Genomic DNA, 19638 nt, shown 5'->3' on the forward strand with positions numbered 1-19638 from the left:
TTCAAAGGAGTATTTCATGCTGCAGCTTATACACAGACACAGTGCTAAGAAGTTGTCCATTACCTCATGCTTAGCTGCAAAGGGCTAAATTCTTCCCTCAAATGCTTGTGCTGAGTTCCCCTTAAGTCAAGAACAACGAGGTGCACGTATCTGAAGGTCAAATTTGTCCCCTACATTGTCACCAGTGTATGGGGCTTCTCATACAGTGGGTAAGGAACTGCAGAAGCCACTGGACTCATGTTCAGACAAGGACATTCTTCTTTTTTACTTCTTAGCTGGAGGGGTGAGGGTGTAAACTGTGCTCACAGGAAGCCACTGGACCTAAGCCTCAGCTACAATCAAGTCCCTGGTGACCTGAAAAGCGGCAATGAGGGAGCTTAGCTGAATCTTCTCACTTGTACCTGCAGCCAGTCTGTGCCTAAGGCAGAAGAAAAGCATAAATGTCAATACTCCATTTGGCCAGATTCTGCACTGCAAGTATTGCTGGGTCAGGCAGCAGATATGGGTTTTACAATTAAACAAAAACACAAATCTATTTCACGGATAGCTTCTGGAAATACAGGCAAGTCATATCTTAGGCGCATTTAACATGCGCAAATTCAGCTTTGCGCGGTCGGCAAAAACAGGGAAAAACTGCATCTGTAGTGCGGGCAATTCCGCCCGCCATTCAACTCAGTGAGTGTTTCGCTATACGCGGTTTTCGCTTTACACGCTAACCACGGAACGGAACCCCCGCGTAAGATGAGACTTGCCTGTATACAATTTTGCACATGCCCATGCTAAAACACATGCAGGAGCCACTGAAGATAGTGGGCGCAGTCCTGTAATGTGATACAAAGTTGTGAACCAGGGGGGCAGCATTAACAGTAACCTTCCCTCAGGAAGGATTCAGACAGGCCAAACCTCATCTTAAAGATAACTGTTAGGGGAGAAAAGGCAGCTGGGGCAAGCAAAGGGATACTCACTCGATGTCTGCCATTTTGATCAGGAGTTGGATTCGGACAGAAGGTGGAAAGTCAACTAGGGAGAGAGTTGAAGACAGGTTGAGTAAATGTGGCGTTTTAAAAAAGAATCCAGTCATTTAGAGTGCCAGCAATGCCCCTCTGCCATGTACATTAGCCAAACCAGACAGTCGCTATGCAAAAGGGGCAGGGATAGCTCAGTGGTTTGAGCATTAGCCTGCTAAACCCAGGGTTGTGAGCTCAATCCTTGAGGGAGCCACTTAGGGATCTGGGGCAAAAATCAGTACTTGGTCCTGCTAGTGAAGGCAGGGAGCTGGACTCAATGACCTTTCAAGGTCCCTTCCAGTTCTAGGAGATATACCTATCTCCAATTAAGAAGAATAAATGGACACAAATTATAACATTCAAAACCAGTCAGAGAACACTTCAACCTCCCTGGTCACTTGATTAGAGACCTAAAAGTCACAATACTCCAACAAAAAAAACCCTTCAGAAACAGACTCCAACTGCTGAACTTGAATTAGGCTTGAATAAAGACTGGGAGTGGATAGTAAATAGTAAAACTATTTCCCCAAGCTAATTTTTTCCCTACTGTTGCTCAAACCTTCTTGTCAACTGTTGGAAATGGGCCATCCTGATCATCACTACAAAAGTTTTGTTTTTCTTTCCTGATGATAGCCCACCTTAATTGATTAGTCTCATTATAGTTGGTACACCAACACCCATTTTTTCATGTTCTCTGTGTATGTATATGTATTTTCCACTGCATGCATCCAATGAAGTGTGTTTTAGCCCACAAAAGCTTATGCCCAAATAAATGTGTTAGTCTCTAAGGTGCCACAAGGACTCCTCACGTCATTTAAGGCTCCTAAGTGGACCTGCCCCGCCCTGTGAGGGAGAATGGCTATTTGAGACAGTAATTGAAGATGGCTGCACAGCCCGGTATTAGCTCTGCTATAGGGAGACCACAGTAGCAGCTGATCTCTCCCCCACCCAAAACATACACTGCTAATAGCAAATGTGTCTCCGCCATAAAGACCGTGTGCCACAAAGCGAAACAGGGCGGGTCAGACGCTGCTAAACAGGAAGTGAAAAATCCGGCTATTGCTCTGCGGCCAGCTCCATGCCAGTTCTTCCCCCACCTCTGGCCCATTGCAGTCTAACCGGTGAATGGAGCCATGTATGGTGAGGAGTTACCCATGGGGCTGCCTCTTCCCATAGCACAGACACCGTCTTCCCTTGTTACAGCCTCACCCGGAGTCCCCAAGAGGGATTCGTTTCCTATGGGTTAATGAGGAACACCGTCTACAAGCTACTTTGGTGGATATGCATGTTAGGACGGGGTGACCACATGTCGTGCTGGCCAGCCAGAGGAGCATTACCTCGGTGCACAAACAAGTGGATCTCTGTCAGGATGTCATGCAGAGCCAAACCCTTCAGCGTCTTCAGCTCCAGGATTTCTCGGGAGAGAGTCAAGGGATTTTTTTTGCACCGAATTTTGAAGCCCAGGAGTAGATGCCACTGAAACAAGGGATTCCAGTCCCCCCGTTCACTGGATCCTTGGTGGGGTGAGCAAACATAGGATCAGCTCTGACCCTACAGCCATGAGGGAGCAGGATTGGGCCCTGAGCTCCCTGGCAGTGATGCACCAAATGTTTGGAGGTTGGAAATGAAAGGAGCTGCACCACATCTGCAATTCAGACATCAGCCCACAGGACTGCAACACCCAGAGCTTCCCCATGCTGATCAAAGGGAACCAGTGCGTCCCTGGGAAGGACCACTCCCCGTGAGAAGGGGAGATGTAGATGTACGAGCCGGGGATGCCATAAAGATGTAATTGGCATGAGTTACTCGAGTGGTCAAGTGCCTTATAATGCAAAAGCCTCCCTTTTCCATTTGCACAATTGGCGAAAGGGCCACGGGATGCCACCCCATCGTCACCATGCTAGACGGCCGCCCGCCTCACTTGCCCCTCAGGGCGGTGTAAGGAGGGCGATGGAAAGGATACTTTTATAGGCAGTGGAGAAGTCCTGGTTCAGCATCCAGTCGAGAATGTTGGCAATGTCAGACTTCAGGGGGTGCCCGGTGCAGGTGTACACGGTGTCCTCCGTCACCTTCCCAAAGGCCATGGTGGTGCTCTGCCAGGAGAGGAGAGGTCAGAGGGCAGCTCCGGGCATCAGACCTTTAGGGTACGTCCACACGGGGATAAAAGACCCCCAGCATGGCCACGGCTGGCTCGGGTCAGCTCACTCAGGCTCCTGGGGCTTGGCCGGTGGGGCTAAAAATTGCTGTGAAGACCTTCAGGCTCAGGCTGGTGCCCAAGCTCTGGGACCCTTCCTCGTAGCAGGGTCTCAGTTTTTCAGCCCCAGAGCCCAAGCCCAGCTAACCTGGGCCAGTCATGTGTTGTTTATCCCTCTGTGGATGGAGCCTCTCTGACTAGAGCTGATTTTCCCTCCCGTTAGCCCTGTGGGAGCCGTGCACTATGGAAGACCAAGCCGGATCCTGTTCTCTCTCGTGCATCATCCACAGAAACGGCACTAAGTGCACAGATGTCACCCGTTATCAATCTAGGGGAGGCAACGAGGGCTGCGCGGGTGTCACTGGGCCCTTAAGAGCCCGGTGACAGCGTTTTAGGAAGGACTCAGAGCCTGCCGTGAGTTTCAAGGAAGGTCATGGGGGGAGCCGTTCTGCTTGTCATCTGAACCAGTCACCAAGAGGCAGACGTGGAACCCCACCCACGGTGCCATTTCACAGTTGCTTCAGTACAGGGAGTGCAGAAGAATCTGCCATGGTCCCCCCTCCCGCCCCAGACAATCTGTGCAATCAGTAACAGAACAGACTAGCTTCCCCACCCGCCTTCCCTGTATACCATCTGCTGCGGCTGCTGCAGCTTTCCTCAGCCACTTGCCAACGGTCCTCGGCCAGCGCTGGTTCCCCAGAAGTCACTGCAGCGGTGGGGAGAAGGGCTGAGGGTTCTGCAGGGCGCTGAGGTGAACCCGTTGCCTGTGGTTGCATTACCATCTCTACCTGGCTGCTCCTGCTGTAGCCTGTCTCACAGGAGACCCTGGGCTGGAGCGGAGTCAAGCACGCGCACACTGGGACGCCCAGGCCTGCAGTGCACTCTTGCCTACAAATACCACCTGGAACACCGAGTAAGAGGAGGAGGAGCCCCTGAATCTCTCCCTTATCCATGGGGATACGGGTGTTGCACATGACCAGCGAGCCTGACCCCGTGAACCATTCCACGCACACATCAAGGGAGGAGACATCCATCTGGCCATTACACAAGTGGCACCATTGGCGCTCTGAAATCAGAAATGCTGCCCCCACCCCCCAGCACCAGAGGCCGCAAGCTGAAGCCACACACAGGACTGTACCTGCAAAATATTCAGAGCTCTGCGCATGTCCCCGCTGGAGAGGGTCACCAATGCTTTCATCCCATCTTCACTTACGTCAGCCCTGAAAGACACAGATTTCAGGATGCACAGCAGGGGCCCTGAGCCCTGGAGAATTGCTGAGTCACACAACAGCCACCGGGGAACACCCCAATATTTGAACAGTCCTGACAATGTCACAAAGCCGTGTACGGGCATGGCACCGTGACAGGTTTGGGGCCCTCTGTCTCTATGCAAAATAGTATCTTCTCTCCTCTTCCCGGCTGCCAGGCACAAAGACAACAGATCCTGACACCTCAGGACCATTTGTTCAGGCCGAAGTAGACTGACAGACAGTCCACCCCCATGTGAGCAGGCTGCTCCTCCGATTGCATTGCCTGGAGCGGGGCTGTGCAAGAAAACCTTCAGTCGGACCAGGGCATGGGAAGAGCCATGAGGCTATGGAGGCTGAAAGCAAGTATTCCCAGGGGAGAGGCTTAGTGAAGTAGAGGAGAATTTGCTGGGCCAAAGAGAAGCACTGGCTAGAAGCAGGTGTGCAATATCTGCCCCCGCGACGAGCTTCCATCACACACACGACTCTGCCACTGCACTCATGCCTCACCTACGCTACACCTGCTATTCCTGTGGCCAATCAGGCCAAAAGGTTCATGAAAAAAAACCCAATACTTGGGGCTAGGTTGAGCTCAGACTTGTCTCACTTGCTACCCAGCTCTTCAGAAGTTAAACACCAGCCCACAACTCCGCTGTGCCACCAAGGTTTTAACCACAAACCGTGGCTGGTTCCATTTGTCTTAAAGAGCAGTTCTACTCTGAACGGACAGCCTCTGGCACAAGCTCCCTGGGTGGGCACACGGACAGATCTTTAGTACGAAAAGCAAGGAGCCAACACAGCTATAAGAGAGGGAGTGAGCTGGTTTCCACTCTGCCTGGAGCATTATTAACAGAGTAATTAAGCTCTAATGAGAGCCTGGTTCTGCTGTGTTGCACCTGGGCAGGCCCACTGTCAATGGAGCAGCTCAGGTGCAATTAGGGCCCAATTTGGCCCTGCAGAACCTTCCTTAGTGGGGATGAGGATAAGGAGGAGAAAATCCAGCTCAAGTTCACACAGCTGGCAACCAGCAGAGCAGAGGGGACCTGAGCAAGTTTGCCCTGGAAAACCACAAACAAATGGGACTCCAGGAGGCCTCTCCTCTTTTCAGCCCTACATTTGCATTTGAAGCTCCAAAGCAGCTTAAGGAAGGGACCTGCTCAGTGACCGAGCCCCCGAGGACCTACAGGCCTCTCTAGCTGCCAAAGGTTGAAGGGAACAAAAGAAAAGACACAGAGGAAAGCCACAGTTCCCTGCAGGAGGAGAAACGTGTGGAGGAAACTGGAGAGAAGGAAAAAGGCAGCTGGTCCTTCCAGAGGTAAGAGGAGGATTTAGGAGAGCCAAGAGAAATTGGGGAGGGAGGATATTATGGAAAGCAATGAGGACACCCGTGATTGCATGAACAAAGGCAGGAGGCAGCCGAATAGGTCAGATGTTCCCCCGATGTGAAACTCCATTTCCATTTTGTTCTGACTCCCCTCCCATCCCCAACAATGCTTTTTACTCACATCTCTTCCTGGATGACATGCTGCAGCCTGGGGACCATGAGTTCTGGAGTCAGGGGGCCAAAGCGGAACCTTGTGCATCTGGACTGCAAGGCAGGGATGATCTTGGAGAGGTAGTTACAGATCAGGCAAAACCTGGTGTTCTCAGTGAATTTCTCAATCACTGCAAAGGGGGCGGGGGTGGGGAAGGGAATTCCGAGTCAGAACTTGCACCAATCTGCGCTGTTGCAGTCAGAAGAGAGTTAGTGAACACAGCCAATATAAGCCAGGGCATAGACCATTCCACTCTGCAGAGCGGGGGCACGGGAGGCTATGAAATAGCCTGGAATTCCTGGAGCTTGAGTTTCACCTCCCAGAAGGCTGGACTCAAGCCCTTTATCTTTACAGAGAAGAATTTCCAGGAATTTACTGTGGGTGGCCCCTTCGGTCAAGACCTGGAACACTGAGCCCATGTCGTTATCATGAAGATACCATACAGATTCCTCCTCTCACAGCTGCCTTCAGGAGTGAACGTGTATTGCTCCTTTCATCCCAAAGCGTGGTACTGGTGGATATATGCAAACACACACACGCCACTTCAGCACAGGAGATGCAGTCATTGGAGTGTTAGGCAACAGCTCCCTTGCATACAACACTGCCACACACGGTCATGGGGGTTGGACTAGATGACCTCCTGAGGTCCCTTCCAACCATGAGATTCTATGATTCTATGACATGCACAGCGTTACCACTTGCTTGGGAAAAGCTTAAGTAGACAACTTGCTCTGAGGGTGGGAGTCGCAACTGCATGAAATCACAACTAGGCCTAGGGTGACCAGCTGTCCTGATTTTATAGGGACAGTCCCGATTTTTGGGGCTTTTTCTTATATAGGCACCTATTACCCCCACCCCACCCTGTCCTGATTTTTCACACTTGCTATCTGGTCACCCTAATGGGGCCCTGTCTCAGCAAATTACCGAGAGCCCTTGAGAGCTACCACACCCTTCTCCGGTCATAAGCCGAATGCCACTCACCTCGCCTCAGGGCATTCTGGGCATCCTGGGTCATGGCGTCTGCTTCATCCAGGATCACAAGCTTAAAACCTTTCCTAATGGAAAGAGAGGGGACGGCTGCTTCAGTCATTCCTGCCTGCAGCCTAACCCACAGTGGGCGAGCTGGAGGAAATATAGAGCTGGGAGAGACCCAGCCCTACCAAAGCATTAACTCCTCCTTACGCCCGTCTCTTTTTTGGCTGAAATCCAGTATTTCAAACCATCGCTCCCACCTGATTCACACCACTTTACCCCAGACTCACAGTAGCGTCCCCAGAATCCTCTATCTTCTCTCCCGTCCGCAGCATTGTTTACACACTGCTGATGAATAGACACAATTTAGAAGTGGCCATTGAGTGTTGGTGCCCAGCTCGATACACCCAAGGGCCTGACTGCCAGAGGTGCTGAGCTCCTGCAGCTCTAGTGACTTTGGGAGTTGATGTTCAGCATCTCTGATAATCAGGCCCTGGATGGGTCCCCCCCAAAAGCAAGGCACTGCACATCAGGGGCCACTTCCAAGAATGTTGGGCCTTGATTCCTTTCATCTGTTAGTCCGTTCCTCATCCCAGATGCTCATCTCAGCACTTTCCCCAGTCTGTCTATAGTAAAGCCCCCAAAACAGCATACCAGACTGGAGCTGCGGGGACACGCTTCTCTCCTTTGTGTTACAATACTCCCAGAGACTGCAATAACTTTCTTACTTATCTCCCTGCATACTCTTATTTCCTCCTCCTCTATCATGCACAGAATACTTTCCACACATCTCCTGTCCAGTCACTACCTACCCCATTCTGTTCCTGTGTGTAACCGTCCACTGAGAAAGCATGTGCTTCCCCCAAAAACTGACCATCTCCTTTTAAGCCAAGAGCGGTATTTCAGTGTCATGCTTTACATTCTATGGACTCCTTGTGACTTGGTGCATGTCAGGGAGGGGAAAGAGGCAAAGCACAGATAAAAGGAGAAACCACCTCTTGGGAGGCAAGGGATGCAAACAGGTTATGGAACTTACTTAAAGATTGTCCTTGTGCTAGCAAAGCTCAGGATGGGTCCTCTGACTACATCAATTCCTCTGTCATCCGAAGCATTCAGCTAGAGAGAGAGGGAGCTGGCATTATTTAATGCATCTCTGCACAGTAAGAGCTTGTCTACACCTGAAAGCTGCACTGGTGAAATACTATGGTGGGGATTTAGATTTAGTTAAACTGGTGCAAGCCACTGTATGGACACTTAAACTGCTCTTCAACCAAAATAAGTTTACTGAGATCTACTGATGAAAAGTGCTACATAAGGGCCATGTATTGCAATTGTTGTTGTTGTTATTATTATTAATTATTATTATTATTAACAATAATAACTGGGAAAGATTTAAGCTAAATGGACATAAGCCTCTCAAACTAAAATAAGATTGTCCACACAGTGACTTGTACTGGTCTAACTTAAACCAGGTCAACTTCCTTGGGTACACCAGGCCTAAGACTACAGCGTACATGCTGGTCTCAATATCTAGAGAGGCAAAGGGAAGCTGATCTTTAGTTGCATTTGTTTATGGAGAAGCACTCCAGGATGCTAACGGTAACCCTGGCTAGCCCTTCACCATACCAACAGCAGAGTTACGGGAGCTGGAAAGTACTACCTTCAAATGAACAAGAGCACCGGGACCGGCAGGATACTGTGCTTTACCTCTAAAACCATGGCGTTGAATTCCTTGTCTTTGTAGAGCTGTTTAGCGCAGGCCAAAATTGTGGAGGTCTTGCCAGTGCCAGGCGGTCCATAGAGGAGAAGGTGAGGCAGACGATCTTCACTGATGAACTTCTGAACTGATGGGAGATGGGTTAGGGGGTGAGGAAAAGAAGAGACCTTTTGATTAGATACTGAGTGAGCGGCTGTTGGTCTTCCTGCTCTTAGATTTAGGGGGCTAACCCATAGCATCCCCTGCATGCTGAATTCCAGGTGCCTTCAGAGTACAGCACATGATCACGAGACCATTCTGAGAGGGGCACATTTGAAACTTTTTTTTTTTTTTTTGGGCTCGAAAATGCTTAAAAGTCCTGCTTGGTTTTGACATAGTCTAGTTTAGAGGTGTGCCCTTTGCTCCCGAGCATTGAATCAGCTATCTACACAGTCCCCTGGCATGACAGCCACCCATGGAATGTAGGGTTCATAAGCCAAGTGGGGCCCAAAGGAGGTGGGAAGGGGATGCTGTAGGCTACGATATCCTTGCCCTTACAAACAGTGCCACAGGATCTTAAGTGCCCACGCAGTGCAGATGAGGAAAACTTATCCGTGCTTTCCTGAAAGTTTCCTTTCTTTGAGTAATAAGATCCACAGATCTCTTACACTGGGCACTTCCGCCTGCCTGCCTGCAGCTTGGGAGCAGAACTAAAGCAGGCAGTCGCTAGCAGTAGGGAAATACCTCACACCCCGTAGCTCAGTCGTTCTCAACCCGGGGTACATGTCCTGCTGGGGGTACACCGAGGTCTTCCAGGGGCTACATCAACTTGTCTAGAGATTTGCCTACTTTTACAACCGGCTACGTAAAAAGCACTAGCGGAGTCAGTACAAACTAAAAGGTCATACAATTACTTGTTTGTACTGCTCTCTATTCTATACACTGAAATGTAAGTACGGTATTTATATTCCAATTGATTTATTATTATTATTATTATGGTAAAAATGAGAGTCAGCAATTTTTCAGTAATAGTGTGCTGGGACACTTGTATTTTTTTATGTCTGATTTTGCAAGCAAATAGTTTAAGTAAGGTGAAACGTGGGGGTACGGGAGACAAATTAGACTCTTGACAGGGATACAGTAGACTGGAAAGGTTGAGAGCTACTGCTCTAGCTGACAACTTCCACAGCTGGGATAATTCCATTCTACTTTCCTAAATTACAGATTGTGTTAAATATTGAAAAAACACAAAGCATGGGGATAACGTCCCCTAATGAAATAAACCTGAGTCTTTGGGTGTCAATTTCCATCTCTATTCTGGATGACCATGTCTCCAGAGTGTGCTGGATCTGTGGACCTTATTACTTAAAGACAGGAGATTTTCAGGTAGAGTGCAAATAAATATCCCTATTCTTCACCATACTAAGGTCCACAGCTTTGTTACAATGGGGCTTTCATGCAGCATGGCTCCAGGAGGGAGAAACAGGATCATCCAAACTGAGATAGTTTATATATCCTCTTCCTTCCCCTGGGCACTGGGGCATGGAGAAGACTCCAAAAAAAGGCATTGGCTAACGAACAGCTGACCGATATGCAGTATTTGGTGAATGTATTTGGTCACTTAGCAGCTCTCAGTACAAGGGAAGAGACTTCTCTGCCCCGAGACTGTCAATGCCCCTTGCAGACAGGGGTTTGATAATTGACAGAAGGAAGAATATTTCTTGAATTCCCTTTGGGAATGAATACTGTGACAGTCGTGAGGACTCCCTGTCTGAATTCTAAGTACAGTAGTGGTTCTCATGTGAGAGAGCTCCCACGGCCTTAAACAATGGACTTCACCCACCTGAGTACGTTTCATTTGTTGACATCTTACTAGGACCCAACTGATGATCACTTCCTCCAAGGATCCATTTTTAACCTGTCTGGTGCTGGCTGGGGGATTGGATTTGGCAATAGCAGCCCTCCTCTGTGAGGCAGAGACAGTGGCAGGTCCCACACGAGGGTCATCAGACCCCAAAGCCCCAGCCTCTTCAGCCAGAAAGACAAACAGTCCCACTGCTGCTCTCCCAAAGCGGTGGGAAAGGAGAGAGACATTGCCCAGCTTGGCCATTCACCACCTCGCAGCCGGGGTCTTGACACACAGAGAGGCCACAAGGTGCTTTGCTGCTGTTTCCACATACAAAGAGGTCAGTCATCAATGCCCACCAACCTGACTCAAAATGAGCAAGGATATTTCTGGCTGGAAATTCCAGTTTGCTTAATGCAGCCACTGCCATATAAATCTTGGAGTTGCTCTAAGACAAGAGAGAGCAGCTACTGACCTCATCTTGGAACCTGAAGTCAGGCGTGCAGGAACAATTTTTACAGTAGGGGTGCTAAGAGCCATTGACCCAAACTGTAAACCCTGTGTATAATGGAAACCACTTCAAGCTAAGAGCAGCAGCACCCCACACTCCCTTAGTTCCAGCACCTATGCCTGAGGTTTGTTCCAGCTGCCACTTACGAAGTGGTATTCTCTTAGGACTCGTTCAGCTTGCCACATGACCCTGTACTGCTGTCAGCATCCAGCCGGAGCCAGGACTGTCAATCTACTGGTCTGGTGACTCTGACTAGCCTGAGCTTCCCAGGATCTCCCATGCTAACATGAAGAGAGCTGGGAACAGATCGGCCCAAGCACCTGATTCAATGACAAAGGCCCCTATTACCTGTATGAAACAGACTGGTGTCCCGCTCTCTGAGACAGGGAGACCCCTTTAAGCTGTGACATTTTGAGGCTGAGAGGCCCATACTCGCCAAACCACCCGCCAGGTCAGCACTGCCTGCGACAGCGGGTGGAGGGTGTCAGATGACATGCCATTTTATTATTATTTATTTTTGTTATGGGGCTGATGCCACCTGAGAGCTTTCCTGCCCAGGGGAGGGGCCTGAGGTGACACCACCCTGGGCGTGGCTGTCTGCAAAGGGCCTGTCTAGTGAGGAGAGACCACTCCTTCAGGTTAAAAAAAAAAAAAAAAAATCTCCCCCAGTTCAAAGCGCTGAGTCCCCCACCAGCAGGGAAGGCGGCCGTGTCCACCCTTGTAGTGACTGGGGAACCCTCAGGCCTCCTAAAACGGAGGCCAAAGGAGCTAGAATGTAGTAAATGGTGGGGCAAAGAGGCCTTTCCTGCTTGCTTGTTCTTCCACAGCGAGGCTGCTCTCCCTCTCCTCGAGCCGCTTGCCCCTGAAGCTGGCAATACCAATCCTGACGGCCTCTTTTCCTTCCTGGGAGAGGGGGCCCCAGCTGGACTGGGCTGTGAGGGGGAAACTGTGCTCTGCCCACACCGCTGGCCACGCTCTCGACGAGGGGAGTGAAGCAGGACCATGGGCCTTGCCTCTGGCTCTTCCCCTCCCGGAAGCCTGCCAGGGCAGCAGCTCCTACAAACACCTCAGGGGGGAAAAGGAGCTCACGGGACAATCTCCCAAGGAGCAAAAACGCAGCCCTAGGATGTGACTGGGTATAAGACAGATCAATTAATGAGCGGTCATGTGAGCCAGAAATCTGAGGGAGAAGATGGGAATGTCCCTCAGGAAAGCTCTGTAGCTGAGTGGTCTGGCCAAGCTGCCCATTGCTGGGAAGGCGGATAAAACCAGGGGGAATTTCAGGGAAAGGGGCATTCCCCAACTGCCAGTGACGGACAGGTCAGGTGCCTCCCCCAAGCAGGCTAAAGTACCCACTGTAACGGATCTGTGGCCCCTGGCACCAAAAAGAAAGGACGATGAACTCTGAATGAATCCTTCTGCTGACCATAACAAACATACTGCATGGAACTCAAGCCTGTAAAGCTGGATTGACTCTCAGGAACAGGCATGTTCGTTTACAACAGTTATGCTGAAAGGCTGATAAGGATACCACGGGAGGCAGGAAGGGCATCCTACAAAGGCTGCAATGAGGACCCCCTTAACAGGTTAATTCTAAGCAGCTGTGGCACCTTTCACCTCTCTCTGCAATTTCATACGGATCATTATAGTATCTAGACCCCCTCCCAGACCATTTCCCGTAAAAAAGTTCCTGCAGGCCCCAAAAGGGTTTATTATGAGAGACCCCTGTTAAAATAATGGCAACACATCACTGATTGGATGACAAGGAAGTGATTCTATTTAACAGGCTTCTGTAAGCTTGCCACCAATTAGAAAGATGTTTGTTTCATAGCGAAAGAGAAGCTGCATTATCTACTGGCTAGTACATAATGTGAAGTCAGGGCCCCTGGGTTTGACTACCAGCTCTACCACTGACTTCCTCCGTGACCTCAGGCAAGTTATACCATCTTTGCCTCTGCTGCTTCATCTGTAAAATGGGAATTATAGTTGCCTACCTCAAAGGTATCCTGGGAGCTCATGTCTGCAAAGGGCATAGAAAGGCTCAGATGAAAAACGGTGGCAGTACTAAATACTCACTGGTGCTCAGAATGTCCTGATGGGAAATTAGGTCATTCAGTGTCTGAGGACGATATTTTTCCACCCTGAAGATAAAGATATTTTAATATAAATGCAGATGAAGAGCTGAGACTTCAGGCATTTCACAAGTGTAGAAACCAGGTGTTCCAGGCATGAGATTTCTCTTTGTTCTCTTCCCAGTGCTGGATAACAACCCACAAGGCTAGGTTAACACTCACCTTCAATCGACTCTGAATTTGTACTGACATCAAAATCTAGTCCTATGGTTCTGGCTGCAGTTCAGAGGGGTCTGTTTTCTGAATCAAGGCTAAGATGATAAAAACTTCACAAAAAGAGCTGGGCTTGTAATTTTTCTGCCCCAAACCTGGAAGGAGTAGGCTCCAGCGTCATCAAATCCACACCCCTGCTGAATGCTAACACAGAGAGTCCAGTCCAGGCACCAACTCATCCCAGCTGAACTCTTTCTAAACAGGATTACCGCTGCAGTCCCTCTTGAGTTTGAAAGCCAGGAGACTCTTTTGGCATCTACGGTATCTATACATACTCCAAAGGTTTGTCTTGCCCTATACATCTAGAAAAACCTTTGCATGAACCAGCTGCAGTGACATCACTTTATAGATGCTGCAAGAAGCACACAAGTTTAGGGACTAGATCCAACCCCATGCTTTTAACTGCAAGATACTATGCAAGTTCTATGTCTTCACACTGGCTTTTACAGGGGATTGATTGGAGGTGGGCAGAGGACATGCAGGAGGCAGCCAAGTTGGGGGTTGCAGTATGGTCCCACCCCAAAGAGCAGGTAAGGTGTGTTCTTGTGTGGCTAAGTACAGGACTGGTTGGACACCCTGCTTTTTAAAAAAACAAAACCAAACCACAAATGTTTTGTATTGAGCTTAGAGTGGGCCAGGCCTAGTGAATGCAGAACTAAGAGCCACCAAAGCAGGGTAGCCTTATTTCTACTGATCCCTACAGAACTGGCTTCGGACAAATTGTCCCAGATATAGGAATCCATCTCCCATGCTAGGAGGAAAATGGCATTTGAAGTTATAAAAGACTTGGTTGTTGATTTACCCAAATGATCTCCCAGATGAGGTCCATGGAGAGGGCAGGCTACTCCAGATCAGACCTGGCGAGCAAACAAACCAGCATGCCCCAACTTATACAAACTAAGTGCCTGAGATTGATCCTGCTTCCCCAGCATCTCCCCTTCCCACCCCTCAGGAACGAATGACTTCCCCAGCTCCCCGCTGGAAGCAGGACCCCTCTCAGACTGCAGGGCATAAGGAGTGGGGGAGGAGAGTCTAGTGCAATTGCACAACCCCTTGCAGGGAATAAAAGTTATTTTGACCTCAGGAACTGCTGCTTCCCTATGGCTCACGCCGTGCAATGCTCCATTACCGAGCTGTTGCCTCTAACTAGGAGATAGGGGGAGGGCACGAGGGAGTTAACAATCGGCAAGGCAGAACCGTGCTGGCTTTGAGCCGTGCCCTCCGTGCAGATATCGCATGCAGCAGGGGAAGGGGGGAGAGCGAAGCCTAGATAACAGCTGCCCCCCACACATCCCGTGCCAGCTCCTGCACGCAGCGGGGGGGCCATGGCGGGGAGCTCCCGCACGCGGCTAGGGGGAGCGGAGGGCCGGATCCCCGCTGCCCCGCACACCCCGTGCCAGCTCCTGCACGCAGCGGGGGGGCGCTGTCTCTCAGCAGCCCCCCCCGCACACCCCAGGCCGGTCGCGGCGGGGGCTGGATCCCAGCCGCCTCATGCAGCGGGGGGGGGCCCGATCCCAGGCCCGGCGCCTCCCTTACCAGGGCAGGTTCCTGCTCTTCCCGCCCGGCGGCGGCGGCTGCTTGGGGGCCGCAGACTCCATGGGGCCGGTCCCCGGCCCTGTGCAGCGGGGCGCGCGGCTCGCGCTCAAACAGCGGCCGGCTCTCGCGAGAGCGCCTGGCGGCCCCTCTCCGCGCGCGCGGGGCGGGGCTGCGCGCGGGGCCGCTCGAGCCCGGCTTCGCTGAGGCGCCCCCGCCCCCCGCTGCCGGTGCCCCCGGGGCTGGCTGAGTCCGGGGGCTGCCTTGCAAATCACCAGCCCCCTGGGCAGGGCAAAGGCTCCCACCGGGGGCGGGGCTTGGACAGCGGGGCAAGGGCAGTGCCCCCCCGCCCCGACCCCCCCCCCCAAGCTAGTCTGCCTCTGCCGGCACCTCCAGGGCTCAGCCCCGCCCCGCCCCCCCCCCGGGCTGGCCGCACACGCCGGGGCAGCCTTAACAATCAGGAGATTTTATTTTGTTAAAGTTATTAAACTTTGGGTCCTTTTTGTCCGGCAGGGGGGCTGGACCAATGGGGGGGGGGGGCTGAGAGCCATTGCAAGAAGCTGTAAACCCTGTATATGATGGAAACCGCTTCAAGCCGGCACCCCTAATTCCAATACCCCGACATTGGCCTTCTGATTTCTGCACCTTCGGGGTAGGCTTAAAGGGCTGCCTTTCCGAGCTTGTAACCGCAGCCACAGGGCTAGGCGCTTACTTGGTTTGATTTTCAAAAACAAAAAGCTGGGATTCTCGTGAATCCAAGAGGTGGAACTTGAAGGCGAAATACCAAATCTCGAGAGACTCCTGACAAAATCAGCGGAGTTGGCAATGCCTGAAACTATGTAGATTTTTCCTCCGTTTAGCTTCTGGATACCTGGAAATACTTTGTCCCCGTCTTGCAGTGAGATCCATTGAGGCTAGTGAGACATCCCACGGAGTGCAGGCGCCTGCCTGGGAATTACCAGTGGTGCTGTATCCCACATCCTCTGTCTTGAAGTAGTAGTAACAAACACCAAATATATGGTTTCCATCATCCGCATCCCCACTATAAAAATTGTTCCAGCAGCACCCCTGGGAATTACCAGTGGGGCTTTGCACAGCCTTGGGAGTCTGCCTGTGAGGACCCAGTTGTGAGCCTTAATTGGTTAAATTGCCTTTTGCAAATCAAAAAAACTATTAGAGCTCTTGTTTTAGAAACAATTTTTAAAAAAAACTTCACTTTTTGGAGCCTGAGAGCAATATGTAAAAGGATTTTCTTGAACACATCCCCAGTTATTTAATTCAAAGATATAAGTGTCCTGAGCAGCTTATTTTTGTTAGTCACGAAACATTATCCATACGTACGTATTTTGGAACTCACCATCTGCTTAAGCTGGAAGGAATATTGAATGGGGAGCTGTTGGCATGCCAGAATATGGAGAAATCACTGTACTCCAATCTTGCAAAAGCAAAATCGTGTTAGATCTCTTATAAAACAATTTAGTGTGATGGGAGGTTATCCTTAAATCTGTAAAATAGTGAGAGAAGAATGGAAAGTGCTGGGTGAGTCACTTAGTTTGTCTAAGAATGCGAGAATATGAAACTTTCTAAGTGTTTTAAATCATGATCATAAACAATGCACAGTTCCAAATGTAAATCAAACAACATTTTTATAGGTGGTGTGCAAAGCAGGAAAAAAAGGGTATGCCCCTTTCTGCTGTATGATGTATAATGGAGGCCTGAAGGCATAGCATATTAATTTACTTTTTATTAAAAATAATCTGCTGGTTTATTAATTTAAAACTTGGCATTTCTGATTTTTTGTTTTAATCTTTCCTGGTTTTGCTGGAGGACCTCTTGGATAATTCAGAGATGTGGACTGGGGGCTTTCTCAACGTTAGTTGTAGGGGTGGAGATGCTGAATTGTTAACAAAGAGAGCTTTTTCTCTCAAGTATATGTTAAACAGGTGTTAAACAACAAGAAAAAATCCCAGAGTTCTGAACAGTCTCAATAAAAATCTATTCCCCTCTCAGTTAATCAGTTTTCCTTAAGTGCCTCTAATGCCATAAATATGCTAACATCTCAGAAGGCCATAGTGTCCTATGGAAAATGGAGTAGACAAGATGGGAATTTCCAATCTTTAAAAATCAAAAAGCAGCAAAAAAGAGTGCAAACTAATTCCCCCACTATTAAGTCTCCTATAATGATAGAGGCTCAGTGCTACTGCATTGCTTATCTGCCCCATATGCACCTTGTTGTCATTGGCACACTGCAGCCAGGTATTCAGTATTAAAGGTTTTAGCCACCCCCACAGCTCATGAAGGTTTGAAAACAGGTTTTAGGTAACATAACATCTCAGTGTAATATGCCTGGAGTGGGATGACACAATGAAACCAAGATAATGTACTTCTCCAAAGCAAGCTATTTCTTTAAAAACACACAGAGAAAAGCAATGATTCCAATCAGAACTCATCAAATCTAATTAATTTTCCTGAGAACCTATTGTAATTAACAGATCAGATGACCAAGCTGAAGTGCCACTAGGGTACTTCAAAGAGCATCTAGTGGAAATAGATATCAGTCGTAAAGTACACTGTAGTATACATGAGGGTTTTGAACTTTGCTTTTACTTAGCTGCTTCCTGTACATCATCTATTCTTCTCTTTTCCCACTTCCAGCTTTGTACTCCAATCATGCTGCCCCCTTTGCTTGGAACAGGCCATCCTTCCCTTCATCTTTTAATACCCAGCCCTTCAAGCACCTCTTTCTTTCATCATTATTAATAACCCTTTCATTCTGTCTACTTTTGTGAAATTTCTTTGCAAGGAATTTTTGCTACTTTTTTTTTAACCACTCTCTGAGCTTGTTGAAATATTTCAATTTTTAAAAAAATCAAACTTTTTGGACAACAATTTTCCTGCATTTTTTGACCAGCTCTATCCTGAACTGTTGACTGTTGTCTAACCTACATTTGTATTGACTTATTTACATTATACACTTCTTGGGGAAAGGGAACGTGCTTCATCAATCTCTTTAAACAGCAGTATAAATTTATGGTGCCGTACAAATGTTTATTAATAATCATGTGCTGTATGCTTCACCTTGTGTGAGGATGGAGGAATTCCAATCAGCTGAAGATAATAAGCCTCAATGGAAGCTCTTCTGTAGTGGGGTATCCATCCCATCTGTTATCCTTTCTATTTTAGGGGCTTTCAGGACACCCATTACCACTGTCTCTTCATGGATCATAGATCCCCATCCTCATTTAATTTGCATGTTATACAGCATATTACCTGTGGGCATGCATGTTGAACAATGAAGATAAAACAGGATTATTAAAATGGTGTCTCATTCACAGAGCAGCATTTGTCGTGTGCACTGAGGGGAACATTAGTTCTAGTTTAAAGGCTTATGCAACGTTTTAGCATTCACCATAGGTCTTAAGTGGTGTACAGGCCTAACACTGGCCCTCAGACCAGTAAGAAACGGGATTTGTGGAATAAATAGTATAGGAACATGAATTAATGGTGGTATCTTAATATGGATTCACAAAGGGCAGAGTTAAGGTGGTGTGGGTAACCTTTACTTCCAGAGCACTTCACTCTACAATCTTGACATTCTTTTAATGTACCGGTAGTTTCTTTTATGGAATATTGATTAAAATCACCAACTAACATCATCCTTTCTTTTCCCGAGGAATGATTAATTCACACTGCTTGGCACAAAAGGCTTTAAAAAAGGCTAATTTTGTCACTGGTGTAACGCCTCTGAAGTAGGTGGATTTACACCAAGCCTGAATCTTGTGCCCCCTCATTCAAGCAATGAGATGGTCTGACTTAAACCTCCTTTTAGTTAGATACTACTTCTTATGCTATTCTAAAAACTGGTAAATGTCCTATTTGTGAGTTAGCTAGACATTAATTATTCATCAAAATATGTGTGGCAATGGACTAGGTGAGCCAGTGGGAAGCTCTTTCACCTCCAACTTCTATGACTCCATGTGCAAGGAACATTGTTTCTGTTAGAATTAAAACAAAAGCATTAAAATCAGCATTTAAAAACATGTAACGATCCTAAACTTGCTGCTGTATAATACAATCAACACAGTGATGTAAATAGTAATAATATACATTTATTATTTGCTCAAAAGAACTTGTGTTTAAAAAAAAGTTAACGTTGATGGCAATGTCCTTGTAAACCTAGCACGTTTACAAAACCCAGGCACCTTCAAAGAAGGAAATGAATCATTAAAAATACCCTAGACTGTCCATATCATAAATATAAACACATTTTTCTTATTTGTCCTGGTCTCCAATCTTGCACACTTAGGCACATGCTTCACTTTACACACTATGGGCCTAATACAGTGTCAGCTGCAGTCAATGGATCAGCACCCATAAGTCTGATCCAAAACCTACTGCAGTCAATGAAAAGGCGCCTACTGTATGCAGTGGGTATTGGATCATGCCCGGTGGGCTTGATCCTGCAAGATGCTGAATGTGTTCAGCACATGCTTAGCTTTAAGCATATGAATAGTCCTATTGACATCAATAGGACTACTGGCAGTGGGCAAAGTTAAGCTGTGCATAAACCTTATTAGGATTGGGGCCTGAACTTTTATTTTAAAATATTTTAAATTGTTTCTTGGTTTCTAAATTTCCAGGAGTGGATTTTATTGTTTACATTTTTCTTTTGTGTAAATGAAGATACCAGGTTTTGGGGTTATTTTTACGTTAACTGGATGTCAGGGCCACTAGATTATAAATGAGTGAATA

At 48.3% G+C, this 19638-nt stretch overlaps 2 protein-coding genes across 2 annotated transcripts in view; one reads left to right on the plus strand and one right to left on the minus strand.

Annotated features, from left to right (window-relative positions):
- Positions 1-217: 217 nt before the first annotated feature.
- RFC5 (replication factor C subunit 5) lies at positions 218-15021 on the minus strand. The gene is made up of 11 exons (XM_044989589.1): positions 14890-15021; positions 13085-13149; positions 8663-8799; positions 7992-8071; positions 6965-7038; positions 5954-6113; positions 4340-4421; positions 2971-3100; positions 2345-2422; positions 966-1020; positions 218-418 (listed from the first exon to the last, which is right to left on the minus strand). The coding sequence occupies exons 1-11, from the start codon at positions 14949-14951 to the stop codon at positions 322-324; spliced, it is 1020 nt and encodes a 339-aa protein (XP_044845524.1). The 5' UTR covers positions 14952-15021; the 3' UTR covers positions 218-321.
- The window catches only part of KSR2 (kinase suppressor of ras 2), a 302208-nt gene continuing 288032 nt past the window's right edge, over positions 5463-19638 (plus strand). Inside the window, exon 1 of the mRNA XM_044989586.1 lies at positions 5463-5763. The gene's annotated coding sequence lies outside the window, so the exon portion shown is untranslated. The remainder of the gene's footprint in view (positions 5764-19638) is intronic.

Source organism: Mauremys mutica, chromosome 16 (assembly GCF_020497125.1).
Source record: "Mauremys mutica isolate MM-2020 ecotype Southern chromosome 16, ASM2049712v1, whole genome shotgun sequence".
In the NCBI taxonomy this organism is placed as follows: Eukaryota; Metazoa; Chordata; order Testudines; family Geoemydidae; genus Mauremys; species Mauremys mutica.

Coding starts and splice junctions, on each gene's coding strand:
- RFC5 (XM_044989589.1), bottom strand. CDS start 14,951: ATGGAGTCTGCGGCCCCCAAGCAGCCGCCGCCGCCGGGCGGGAAGAGC. Junction 8,800..13,084: donor TCAGGACATTCTGAGCACCA/GTGAGTATTTAG, acceptor ATCTCCCATCAG/TTCAGAAGTTCATCAGTGAA. Junction 8,072..8,662: donor TCAACGCCATGGTTTTAGAG/GTAAAGCACAGT, acceptor CTCTCTCTCTAG/CTGAATGCTTCGGATGACAG.